The following is an 11,649-nucleotide window of genomic DNA, read 5'->3' as shown; positions in this document are numbered from 1 at the left end:
TTCAAACTGGTTGTCTCCTGACTGGAAACTGTGTTTCATAGGTGCTTATCAGTGTTAATTATGTTGCAGTGTAACACTGCAAAATCTAAATATATAAAACAAATATTTAAATACTTAAATCATGAATATCTCAGTATTTCTCTCTTTGAATCCATCAAACATATTAAATAATAGGGGGTGGGATGAAATAATGATACCACAATATATCATATCCCTTCCTCTTACAATACATTATTGATACACTGGTGCCAAGTATCGATCTTTTTAACAAAGCATGCAGGCACTCCTAACAGATTCACCTGTCAGTTTGACTTGACTAAATGACTGAAGAACTCCAGAATTACAATTTCCCATTGTAAAAGACAGACAGAGCTGGTAAAACAGGGAAAAAGGAGTTTGGTGACAGAGTCAAAGGTGTGTGAGTGAGCAGGTACATCGAGCTGCTGTGGATCAGGGCGGAGCAAGAGTCTGGCTGATTTGCATATCACTAGATCATTGAATACTTAATGAGCCATGGTAGTAGAGTTACGTCGAAGCCATTTTGGACCCAAGAAGGGCTTTTTTTCATGGAAAAATCTTCCAAATATGTAATTTTGAGGAACAGAGATGAGTTTTCAGGGGTTTCATTAAAGCCTGGGGGGATTTTTAATCTACACAGATTGAAACAATGGTAGTGAGCCATAGTTGTGTCCTTCCTTTAAACATTTTAACTCCAAAGCTGCTGTTATTTCTAGCAGTTTGGGCTTGTGCCTGTTTATGGCTTTTTTAAATGGACAAGTTGCACTCAGTGTGTGTTTAAGACACTAAGCTAAGACTCTTTTTTTGTCCATTTCAAATTCTGTGAAAAAGACACCACAATGCAGTAAATTAACACATAATTGCTGCTTTTTGCCTTTTAGGCGGTATATTTCTTCTTCAGTTACACACAAACGACGTGACGTATTGTTAGATGATCTTCTTGTAACAAGTTTCACAGAATCGCCATGTCGTGATGCCATCTCATGAGCAACATATCGTACTAGTAATGTATCGTGAGTTAACCTCTGATTCCCACCCCTATTAAAATATATGCCATTTCATGTTATAAAATAGTACATCTACCTCCAGGTTCTTTTTGGTATTGAATCATCACACTGTTGGCGTTAAAATTGTAAACAAAATTTTATTTAAAAAAACAATGAACAGCACATGAATGAGTCAACTGACTGTGAGAGTAGGGGCTCTGTCTGATATCGCCGTGTTGGTGTTTTTCCTGGACTGTCATTACTAATGTTGCTCCTGGACCATCATTGCAACGGACCAGTCATGTTTTGTAATCCGGGAAAAAGAAATGAAGTAAAGTTATCCTTTCTAACATTTGTTCAACTTGGTGAAAGTGTCTATTTGAACCCAAACCATGTTTTCCTAAACCTAACCAACCAGTGACAGAAAACTGAAAAGAAGTGGAAAATAATAAATGAACTTAGTGTAAAATTATAAGTGAACAGTATAAAGATATGTTTCAAATGTGATGCAAACCCGTCTCCTGAGTGAGAGTCCTACACCTAACACATTCAGCCATGGCGGCTTGCTCCAGATATGGATTTTCATAATTTGAGAGGATGGTCCTGGAGCAACATGAAGTGTGATGTTCTAGGAACAACACCAACACGGCGATGTCAGATACCCCTGGAGTAGAGACATTCATGGATCCAGTGGTTTGTCTGCGATCACACATTTCATTCAGAGCATTATCTCAGCATTATCATTCAATCAAAACAGTAGCTACGGTATCTTCAGCAGCGGTTAAAACAGAGAGCTCAGCTCAGCTTCTCATAAAGTTCATATTGCACTTGTGTTTGCTGTGAATCACTGAGAATCTCCTCCTCTTAGCTGTACCTAAGGTTTCACATTGTGTTTAAGTCCACTTGGCAGTACTCCCTGAAAGTATCCAGCTAATGGGAACATACTAGAGGAGAGTGGCCTGTTTCCTGTGTACATTCTCCAAAAACAGGGATCTGTACAGCATGCTGGGTGAGGATCTCAGTCACTGTTGCTGCTGCTGTCGTCTCCCACCACCATGCTGCTGTACTGCTTCTGCTGCTGCTCTTTAAACGACTCCTTCACCTTGGCTCTCTTCAGGCCTCCATCCCTGCAGAGACAGACAGGTGGAGACGGGACAAACTGAGAGTGGTTCTAATTATTTCACTCTTCAATGTCAATACATATCCATGCAAGCTGAAACGTTGTCTTGGTGTTTTTCATGTCTGACGTTGAGTTAAGGGACTGCATGTGCCTCTGTGGAGAATCGTATCTTTGGAAACCATGGAAAGATTCTCACTCACCAGCTGTGATATAATGATACAATTACTGTATATGAATGTGCATTATGGGTTGGTTTCTGAATCACAGATTAAAAGAACAGTTCAACCCAAAATCTTGAGTCTCATTTCAACAGCAGTGTCTCTTTCCAGAAGAGGTTCGTGACAGCGCAGGATGTTAACATCATTGGCATCCTTCTTGGCTGAGTTTAAACATTAGCTAGCTCAGTTAGCTAGTCTTCTATTCATGAATAGATGCACACTGTACTTCCTTCTGCTCGGTGATACGATGTAGTTTGGTAGAATGAAAATAGTTCCTATACAAAAGTGTTTACAGCAAGGTCTGTGGATGATCTTGAGCAACCGGGTCATGATTTCTAGAAAGACACATTTTTTGGCACTTTGAGCACCCCAAGCAGAGTGCCATCTAGCTCCATTATAATCCAGAGAAGGCAGACATCTCTAAAACTCTCTAATCTCACTCACATCAACAATCAAGATGGATAAATAGCACTACGGGGAGAGGGAAAATGTTTATTTTGCGGAACTGTCCCTTTAAGCCTGGATCATGTCAGTTCCTGCCAGAACAAGTAAAGTAAAATACTCCAGAACAATTAAAAAACAATCAATTGAAGAAAGTAAAGATCTTACCACTGGAGATCTAGCAGGCCTCCCTGGTGAGCGATGGCTGACTTCACTCTGTTGGCAAACTGGACAGCATCTTCTCCCTCCTGCCGTTTTTGAATAGAAAGCAAACTCAGCCCACCGTGATGTGTGTCTGTGTGTGTACTATACATAAACTGGAGGAAGGGAGGGGGCTGGACCTTATGCACACGGTTCAGCTCATGTCTTACTCACCTGTTGGTGCATGGCTGGCAGGTACCAGACATTGCAGACGAGGGCCCAGCTCGTCATCATCCTCAGCAGGTAACTGACCATGCTGTACTTGGAGCTGTTCCAGAAAGCATCTCCAAACTTTGGGTCATACTAAGAAACGTAAACAAGAAAAAAACAACCCACAGACATTCAGTGTAAGTGAGGAACTGTTCTTTGAAATATGTAAGCCAGGGATGGAGCTCGATTGACTGAAAGGACTGATGTACCTTAATGGCTACTGGGTATATAGTTGCTCCGATTTCAAAACTTCCCTTTTTAAACATCATGACAGATGTGTTGTTGACACAGGTTCCTGTGAAAACCAGACATCAGGAGATTAAAGGGGACAGAGTTGTGTGAGCTCTGTCCAAACCCACATAAAGTAGCTGCTCATTTGTCACAGCTCAGGGGTCAGACTGCCACCAGGCACTGAGCTAAAACAACAACACTCACTGCGTCCTATCTTTGATCATACAAAGACAAACATCAAGTAACTCTATCTCTCGACAAGCTCACACTCACCCTCTGGAAATATCAATATGGGAAGCTTTGTCTTGTCATTCACATGATCCTTCAACCTGGAAGCAGCACAAAGAGGTAATGAAAACCATTTCCTGGCTGCATAAATATCTACATATTAAACCTTTGAAGAGTTTTTTTCCACATTTGGACAATACATCAAACATCTGGGAACGAGCGTCTGGGGTGAAGATGTGATATTATTATATGAGGTACTGGAATCCAAACTGTGTGAGTCACTTCTCAGTAGCGACTCTCCAAAACATAACTGTTCTTGTTTGGATAAGAGCAGATGCAGAAACTCTAGAAGACTTCACTGCCAGGAAAATGCCAACCTCTCTTAATGCCAGAGCAGCCACAGAGAGGATATACAGGCGAGAAAGACGTGCAAAGACAAGCCTGACAAGACGTGCTGGAGTGGAGGAGCAGAAAACGCACCTTTTGGTCACCAGGTGGCGATCTTTCATCTCTGCTCTCTCGAACCAGACGTGAGGACAGGACCTCACCATGGCTCTCTGGATGACTCCCATCAGACCTCCATGAACCTGACCCACCTGACAAACACATTTAGGCAATTATGGTAATTATGATTCGGCATGAAAGTGATATAAATTTGTGTAAATGTCAAATAAAATAAGTTGTACCATAGCATAACACCCATCGTTGCAGAGAATCACAATGTCGATAGGAGAGGTGTGATTAGCGACACAAATTCCTCCTTTTTTGGGTTTATTCTCCCTGTTGTTGCGAGGTAAGGACATGAAGTCAGTATCAGAAGGTATTATTGTTAGAAGGTTACATGCTGAGGAGGCTCACTCACCTGTTGTGATAGCGGATGGTGGCAGAGAGTCCTCGAGCACAGATCCTGTAGCACATCACATGGACCCACTCACTGAGCCAGAACTTCATCCTAAAAACACAAACACAAGCACAGATGAGGAGGGAAACGTTTCAAAGGGAACAAAAGTTAAAAACGGAATACGACTATTATCAATTGGAATGGTTATAGTTTGTAGTCACCGCCAGTTTGGAAGTAATCCGACTGCGGATGTTCCTATGACCAACCAGGTGAGACCAATGCAGGCCAGTGTTATCCTGGAGAGAGAGGAACACGTTTAGTCTTTCATTTTCAAACAGAAGGAATAAAATGTCATACACATACTGAACTACTGAATCAGTCTCTATTCAGTATTCATGCACCTGAGAGGGGCGAGGATGCAGTATCTCACAAAGATGCCGAGGCTGTAGACCAGCGTCAGTCTCAGACTGATGTACTGGAAATCATTGTTGGTGCGAGTCAATAAGTTCCAGGACACCAGCTCCTCTGACGTGAACCGCTGGGTCACCTAAATTCACAAATGAATGACGTTAAAAATCTGAAATGCAAAAGCAGGGATTACAAATCACTTCTCACCATTTACATAACTCATCGTGTTCTTGCTAATTAAGTTGAAATGTACCTCATCCTCTATGATGCTCTCAATTCCTCTCCGGCTGAAATAGAAACAGTCACTGAGGGTAAAATCACCACCTACAGGTGGTTTGGGGCGACTGCGTCTAAGTTCCTCGAACTCTTTCTCCATAGAGCCATCTTCCCTCTGGATGAGACCTAACACACACACACACACACACACACACACACACACACACACACACACACACACACACACACACACACACACACACACACACAGAGTCAAAGTCAATCATCTGATAGGAATCATTATCTGCATAGTAATCTTGAAGATAAATCAGCCTCTCTGTATCTTCTAAGATTGTGTTGATAGTGGCAGAGGACGAAATGGTTTGAGTCAACAGAAGAAAAAAAAAATCAAAGTTTATTCAGGATCAGGAATGTGTTTCTTGGAAGGACGTTACATTCTGTACTTAGCAAGAATTATGTAAAAATAACATAAATGATTAAGATAAATTAAAGCATAATATCCTCCACAGCAAATCTGCTTCATCTAGGAATGTACAACATGTGTCATTTGGCAAAACAAGATCATTTGAACACGAAATACTGGCTCTGATACACTAGGAGTCCACAGGAGAGATGAGATAGTTAGAAGTTTCTCATCACCACACATGACCTTTCACTTTTTGACCTGAAATACATAATAAGAAGTGAAGTGAGCTGTTCACAGTAAGGCTGCACTGTCTAACAGGTCTCAGAACAATTAAGAGTTGACCTCAGCTCACACTCAACATTATCTGATAACCCAGTGAACAAAGTCCAAAATCTGGATTTAATATCGAGTCAAAACTTTTAGAGCAATGTCCGCTTTATCTCTCTTCGTGAAACACTTTCACTTCTTCTATTCATCATCCAGATTTAAAAATGTAACAGTGACACACTTTGGACCTTGCAGAGGCCACATCTTGCTGACATAGCTAATGTCTTCATGCGTTACAGCAGGGGGATACCACCCTGTGCAGCTCTGTGACTGATAAAGAGCAATTGCGTCCTGTGAGATAGGCGGTGTTCCCAAAGCAACTTCACCTTGTTGTGAAAGTTCTCAAGTTAACAGAGTCACGGTGCCAGACAGAGACAGTCCTGCAGTCCCAAAATAAAACAATTTAACCTGCCATTCAGGGTCACAGGGTTATCATTTAATAATAAATGCAGAAACAAAAAGGCATTCTGATCTGCACTGGTAAATAAATGACTCTCAGATCTGGGCGATATCATTGCAACATGCTTGTCGAGACTTGTCGTAAACTGTCTTATGAAATCCAGTATTGCAGCACAACATATATCTGTCGGCAAAGCCCCATCTTTCACAACAGAGGATATGACAACCGTTTTTCTCAAGAAGAGTGCCCTTATCAAATGCAGATCTATCTATCTATCTATCTATCTTGAACATCCTTCCAAATACGTATTTTTCCACTCACCATTAGATGGCGAGGCTTTGAGTGTTCGCTCATCAGCATGTGCCTTCTGGATCTTCAGAGTGGCCCACTGCCGGAGGACAGACAGGAGACATTAATGGCCACGTCTTATGCGGGCCAGTGGATGACAATATCCTCATTTGGGTTGGGCTATATTGGCTTAAAGGAGACATATTATGCTCTTTTTCATGTTGATAATCTTATCTTCTTCTTACATGCCATACAAGCTGCTAGGCACAAGTTATGCAAATGTGTGACATGGTGATGTAGTGTGATGTCACAAAGTCACAGAATTAAAGGCGGGACTAATGATGAGGCGTTTCAGGAGCAGTGTTTTCTGTAGGAGAGAGGAGCTTCTGTTGGTGCAGACTTTTTTTTTAACTTTCAAGATCTTCTATATGCACAAGAACCATTATAACACACTGACGGAAAGGGGAAAAAATAAAAGCATAATAGGTCTCCTTTAAATTAATAATGCGATATTCTGTGGCTATATCACGATACACAATATGTATCTATATATTTTGAAATCTCCTCAAAAGCACTTTATAAATGTTAGGACCAGGCAACAACATCAAATATCACAATATTTTTGACCAAATACCTTAATATTGATATTGCGGCAATATTGTAAGCATGACTATTGGTACTTTCAAAAAATATTACCACAATCAGATTTTTGATAAATAATCAGTAATGTGGATATGATGACTAAGTGGGTAACGGCAAGTGTAAGGAAGTGGAACACCAGGGGTGTGGTCAGTTCAGAAAATTACATCACTTTAATGTAATTCAGTAATTCAGCCTTTAAAAACCAGGAAAAGACTTACGACATCACTAAAATCTAATATATTGTCTGATATCAAGATAACGATATATTGATATACTGACCAGTCTTAATCTGCCAGGAACATAACTATAAAACAACAGTACCTCTAAGGTTTTGACCAGGATGGTCATGTAGGTCTCAGAGATGCCCAGTGAGAAGCCAAACATGGCTGGGATCATGATGAGGCCGATGATCATGTACAGCCAGATCTTCATCGTCCAGAGGGCTCCTTCCCAGAAGTCCTCCATCTTCTCCACTGTATGCCCTAATATGTGCCAGAACAGCCCTGTGGCTCAGATGCAGTGCAGTCCTGTAATGTGGGGGCAAGGTGTCTAACTTGTCAGGTATCACTACTCTCACCAAAGTAGATCCATCCTGTGTGAGACACAATCAGCTGTCAGCACATGAAGGTCATCAACAAGCACAATGACAATGTGAGCAAAATAAACACTCCAGTTAATTTAATCAGGAGTGAAGCTTCAGCAGGTCACAGCACGCTTCGGAGAAACACACGCACATTAACACCGACGATCACTATCACCTGTAATCCTGCCAATATAAACACATCCTTAAATGACCTAACTATGTCAGAGCTCCTCTATACTTAGACAAGAAGACTGCGTACAACACTGCATTGTTTCTGCTTTCTACAACTACCAGCGGCTTTGTTTTCGAGTTACACGGGCTCATCTTACCTGTCAAACTTAAGTCCATGTCCTTCCTTCCTGAGGAGTAACTCGACTCAAAGGACGGAGCTCAGAGAGCAAACACGCCCATCCACCACTGGAACAAAGTTCACGGAGCACAACAGCGCCTCCTGCGGACAGAGAGGGAAGTGCGGGCTGAACACTCACCTGCTCCTTCATCAGGTACACACCTGTGCTATCTAATATGATGTCATTAAACTGCTCATGCCATAAAATATATTATATACTATAAAATAACTAGAGGTTGTTAAATTTCCTTGAGCTTAATCAATTGTCAGAAAACAGAAATCCTTGTTATTCGACGCCAGCAGATCACAAAACAAACACATCTACTGTCACAACATATCAAAATCTGTGGCATCTATTTAATGAGCACCTTCTGTTTTGAGCAAGACATCACAAAGATTGAATTTGAATTGAATTTGAATTTCAGAGATGAAGAAGCTGTGGTTCATGCTTTTATCAAACGCCTTGTTTGTTAAACCAGCCTCTTCTCTTGTCCTGATACAACTTCAGACTGGACAGAAATCAGCTGCTAGGCTTTTAACGTGAGGTAAGATAATAATAATAATCATCTCACACCTGTTTTAGCCTCTTTAAATTGGCTCCCTGTTTGTTTTAGGTCTTATTGATTACCTTTAAGGCTCTTAATGACCTGGCATCTGTTTATATTTTAGACCTTTTCATCCTTTAATGAACCTTTGAGATCCTCGGGCAGTGGCGCTCTGTCCTCTAGAGTCTGTGCTGAAAACTAAGGGGACATGAGGACACACGGCTCTGTGAGTCAAAGCCTTTTGTTTTCAAAGTCCTTTCCAAAAACACATTTTTATCTGACAGCATATCCTGATCTTTTGCCCTCATCCCTCACTTATCACTCATTTTGTTGTTAAATCATTGTTTTCTCTGTGACGCACTTTGTATTTGTTCTGATAAGTGAGTAAAGTTATCCTTATTATGATTACAGAGGTTTTGATTCAATTATATGCCTTAGCATTGAGGTCATAGTTGTTGTAAGTGTTGTACTGGACTGCATTACAGTATATTCAGAGGGGTTTCTTACGTTTTTGTCCTCATTCATGAAGGGTCACAATGTTAGAAACACCTCTGAATATTATGCAGTCCAGTACAAAACTCACACTTTCTATGACTTCAATGCTAAGGCATATAATTGAATTAACAGCTTGAAGACAGTGTCAACTTAAACTTTAGGCATCATTAAAGTAGATTTTATGTCAGAGCAGTTGTGTTGGATTGCATTACACTGTACTCTAAAGCTCTACAAAGTAAGTGGACCCTGTAATAAGATGTTTTTGGTAGAAAAAAATAAAACTATTTCTGCACTGAAAATTTAAAACAAACAAACAAGACAAAATATAACTCTGGTCACCTTCATGTACACTGGAGCATCAAGCATTTCATTTATTTAGTTAATCGTTTTTTGTTGTTGTCATATAATAATCTTTCAGTTTCTCTCGTCCTTTGAGAGCAGCAACCACTAACAAAGCTGCTAAAACACTAAAATCCTGACCTGAAATTTGATACATTTTAGGAAACAGTTATACTGCCGTCATAAAATGCCCCAAACCTGTCAGAAATGTTACTCACCACAACAAAGAGAAGCCTTTATGAGGAATGTGGCCACAGTCCCTCGGTGTGAAAACCTCTCTCTCCCACCTTGGACTCACAAAAGGTCCTGATTATTTTCCAGGTTCAGACATTTCACAGTCTGTTGCACATTACTGTAACTGGGGACTTCAGGGGGTCAGTTTGGGTAATGTCTCTGGGAGTGATAAGAGGGCGATTCGTTCCGGGATTGAACCTAATCCAGAGAGTTTTCTGGACCACAGTCATGGATACGTGGCAAAGATGAAACTGAGCAATAAAATTGTTAATAAATAAGGAAAATGCCCAGTCCAGGTAGACATTTCATGTGCAGCAAAACACAAACCAACAACACACTATCTGTCCTTTAATGTCAGGGTGTGTTACCTCCAGTGAGGCAGTGCTCATTTGTTCAAAAATAGCTGGTTTTTAATCTCGGTGCCTCAACACAAAGAGCTCACTGCTCGTGTAGCATGCTGGTTTTACTGGGTCATGTTGGGGGAAACACCCCAGTATGGCCCATTAGTCATATATCTGTGTTGCACTGTGTGCTATCAGTGGTTTATGTTATTTTTAGCGAGGCACTCAACTTTCCAAAATTAGCGTCTCCCTAAAGAGATTTCTAAGAGAAAATCTACCAAATGTTTCCTGGTTAAAAGCCACTACCTCATTATCCAGCGGTCTTATATGGACTTCAAAATGCTTTGTTTCAAAAATAACTCTTTCAATATTATATTTGGATCTAGATAGATAGATTTACTCTGCCTCTGTGTCTCCCATGGACGGAGACAAAGCAGGAGGGAATGTGTCAGGTCTCCATTTAGTCACACATAAATCTGCTCCGGGGATAAATATTAGTCAACTGAACAACAGCAGTATTTACTGAGAGGGGCCCTCAGAGGACACGCCTCAGACAAGCCTTTAACACACGGTACATTACAGTATAGTTCACAGGGTCTTTAAATGTTATGTGGAAATCATAAATAATGTCACACAGAGCGCTATTCAACAGTGCACTTTAAACTTCAGAAAACATCTCTTGGGGATTTTTTCGCGGGTCTACTTCTACAGAGGAATTCTTAACGTCCAGTCTGAAAGAATCTAAATTCTGGCTGATACAACTCTGTTGGCAGAAATGCAGAATTAGAGCGTGTCCATATAGAAATCATTGTGCAAAAGCTGCAGCCGCAATATGGAATGAACAAATATTTGTCCCATGGACTTAAATAAAAGTGAAGAATGGATGAGTTTGCACAGGGTGTGTCTATTGTTTGACGTTTAGGCCTTCTCTTCTGCAAAAATGTCACAAACAGAACAGCATGCAAAAAATAACCAATGCACATATTTAACAGGAGGCTTTTCCTCAACTGTTCAACCCTGTGCCTTCTATATTTGGCCACAGAGCACTAAAAGGTATGACTAGGTCAGATATCAGTTTATATACAATTACATAACTGTATGTTTGCTGAGGCTGACTCATTCTGCTACACAGCAGTACTTTCATTCATCAAGTGTAGATTTTTAAGTGACAGGTATTTAGTTTTATCATGAAGCTGATACAGCTGCCATAAAATATACAATTTTAGTCATAGCTACATAAGGACTGAGGAAGTTCATGTTTGTAGGGCTGTGACTAATGATTACTATCTTTTTAGATATGTAAGAATTGGCCACCTATTGAATTCATACTCAGAACAAACAGAGGGCAGTATATCGCCAGAGAAACCACTAACTGTAGCTGCCGTTAGCTAGTTAGCTCGATTAGCCGTGAGTTTAGTGGTCCAGACTGGGAGCTCGGAGCACCAGAGGAGTGTTGTTGTTTACACCACTAGCACAGGAATGTTGGACCAGGACGGATCGGGGCTAGCTGTTGGCATGCTAACTTCAGTAGATATCTCTGCAACACAATCATAACATCTAA

General features: G+C 40.7%; 1 protein-coding gene across 1 annotated transcript; it reads right to left on the bottom strand.

The window, feature by feature from the left end:
- Positions 1–1,142: 1,142 nt before the first annotated feature.
- agpat9l (1-acylglycerol-3-phosphate O-acyltransferase 9, like) lies at positions 1,143–8,190 on the bottom strand. The gene is made up of 14 exons (XM_073465685.1): positions 8,115–8,190; positions 7,524–7,794; positions 6,594–6,660; positions 5,156–5,304; positions 4,896–5,041; positions 4,716–4,790; positions 4,516–4,605; positions 4,340–4,433; positions 4,134–4,249; positions 3,699–3,754; positions 3,404–3,489; positions 3,159–3,287; positions 2,952–3,031; positions 1,143–2,131 (listed from the first exon to the last, which is right to left on the bottom strand). The coding sequence occupies exons 2-14, from the start codon at positions 7,665–7,667 to the stop codon at positions 2,023–2,025; spliced, it is 1,341 nt and encodes a 446-aa protein (XP_073321786.1). The 5' UTR covers positions 7,668–7,794; positions 8,115–8,190; the 3' UTR covers positions 1,143–2,022.
- Between the last annotated feature and the right edge of the window lie 3,459 nt (positions 8,191–11,649).

The sequence above is a fragment of the Pagrus major genome, chromosome 5 (assembly GCF_040436345.1).
Source record: "Pagrus major chromosome 5, Pma_NU_1.0".
Taxonomy (NCBI): Eukaryota; Metazoa; Chordata; class Actinopteri; order Spariformes; family Sparidae; genus Pagrus; species Pagrus major.
Note: the sequence above shows the minus strand (reverse complement) of the source record. Positions and strands in the feature narration are given on the sequence as shown.

What these genes read in the sequence shown, in the direction of transcription:
- agpat9l (XM_073465685.1), bottom strand. Translation starts at nt 7,667, where the DNA reads ATGGAGGACTTCTGGGAAGGAGCCCTCTGGACGATGAAGATCTGGCTG. An exon ending in CAAAGCCTCGCCATCTAATG is followed by an intron (nt 5,305 to 6,593) that starts GTGAGTGGAAAA and finishes TGTGTGTGTTAG; the next exon opens with GTCTCATCCAGAGGGAAGAT. An exon ending in CATATTGATATTTCCAGAGG is followed by an intron (nt 3,490 to 3,698) that starts GTGAGTGTGAGC and finishes TGGTTTTCACAG; the next exon opens with GAACCTGTGTCAACAACACA.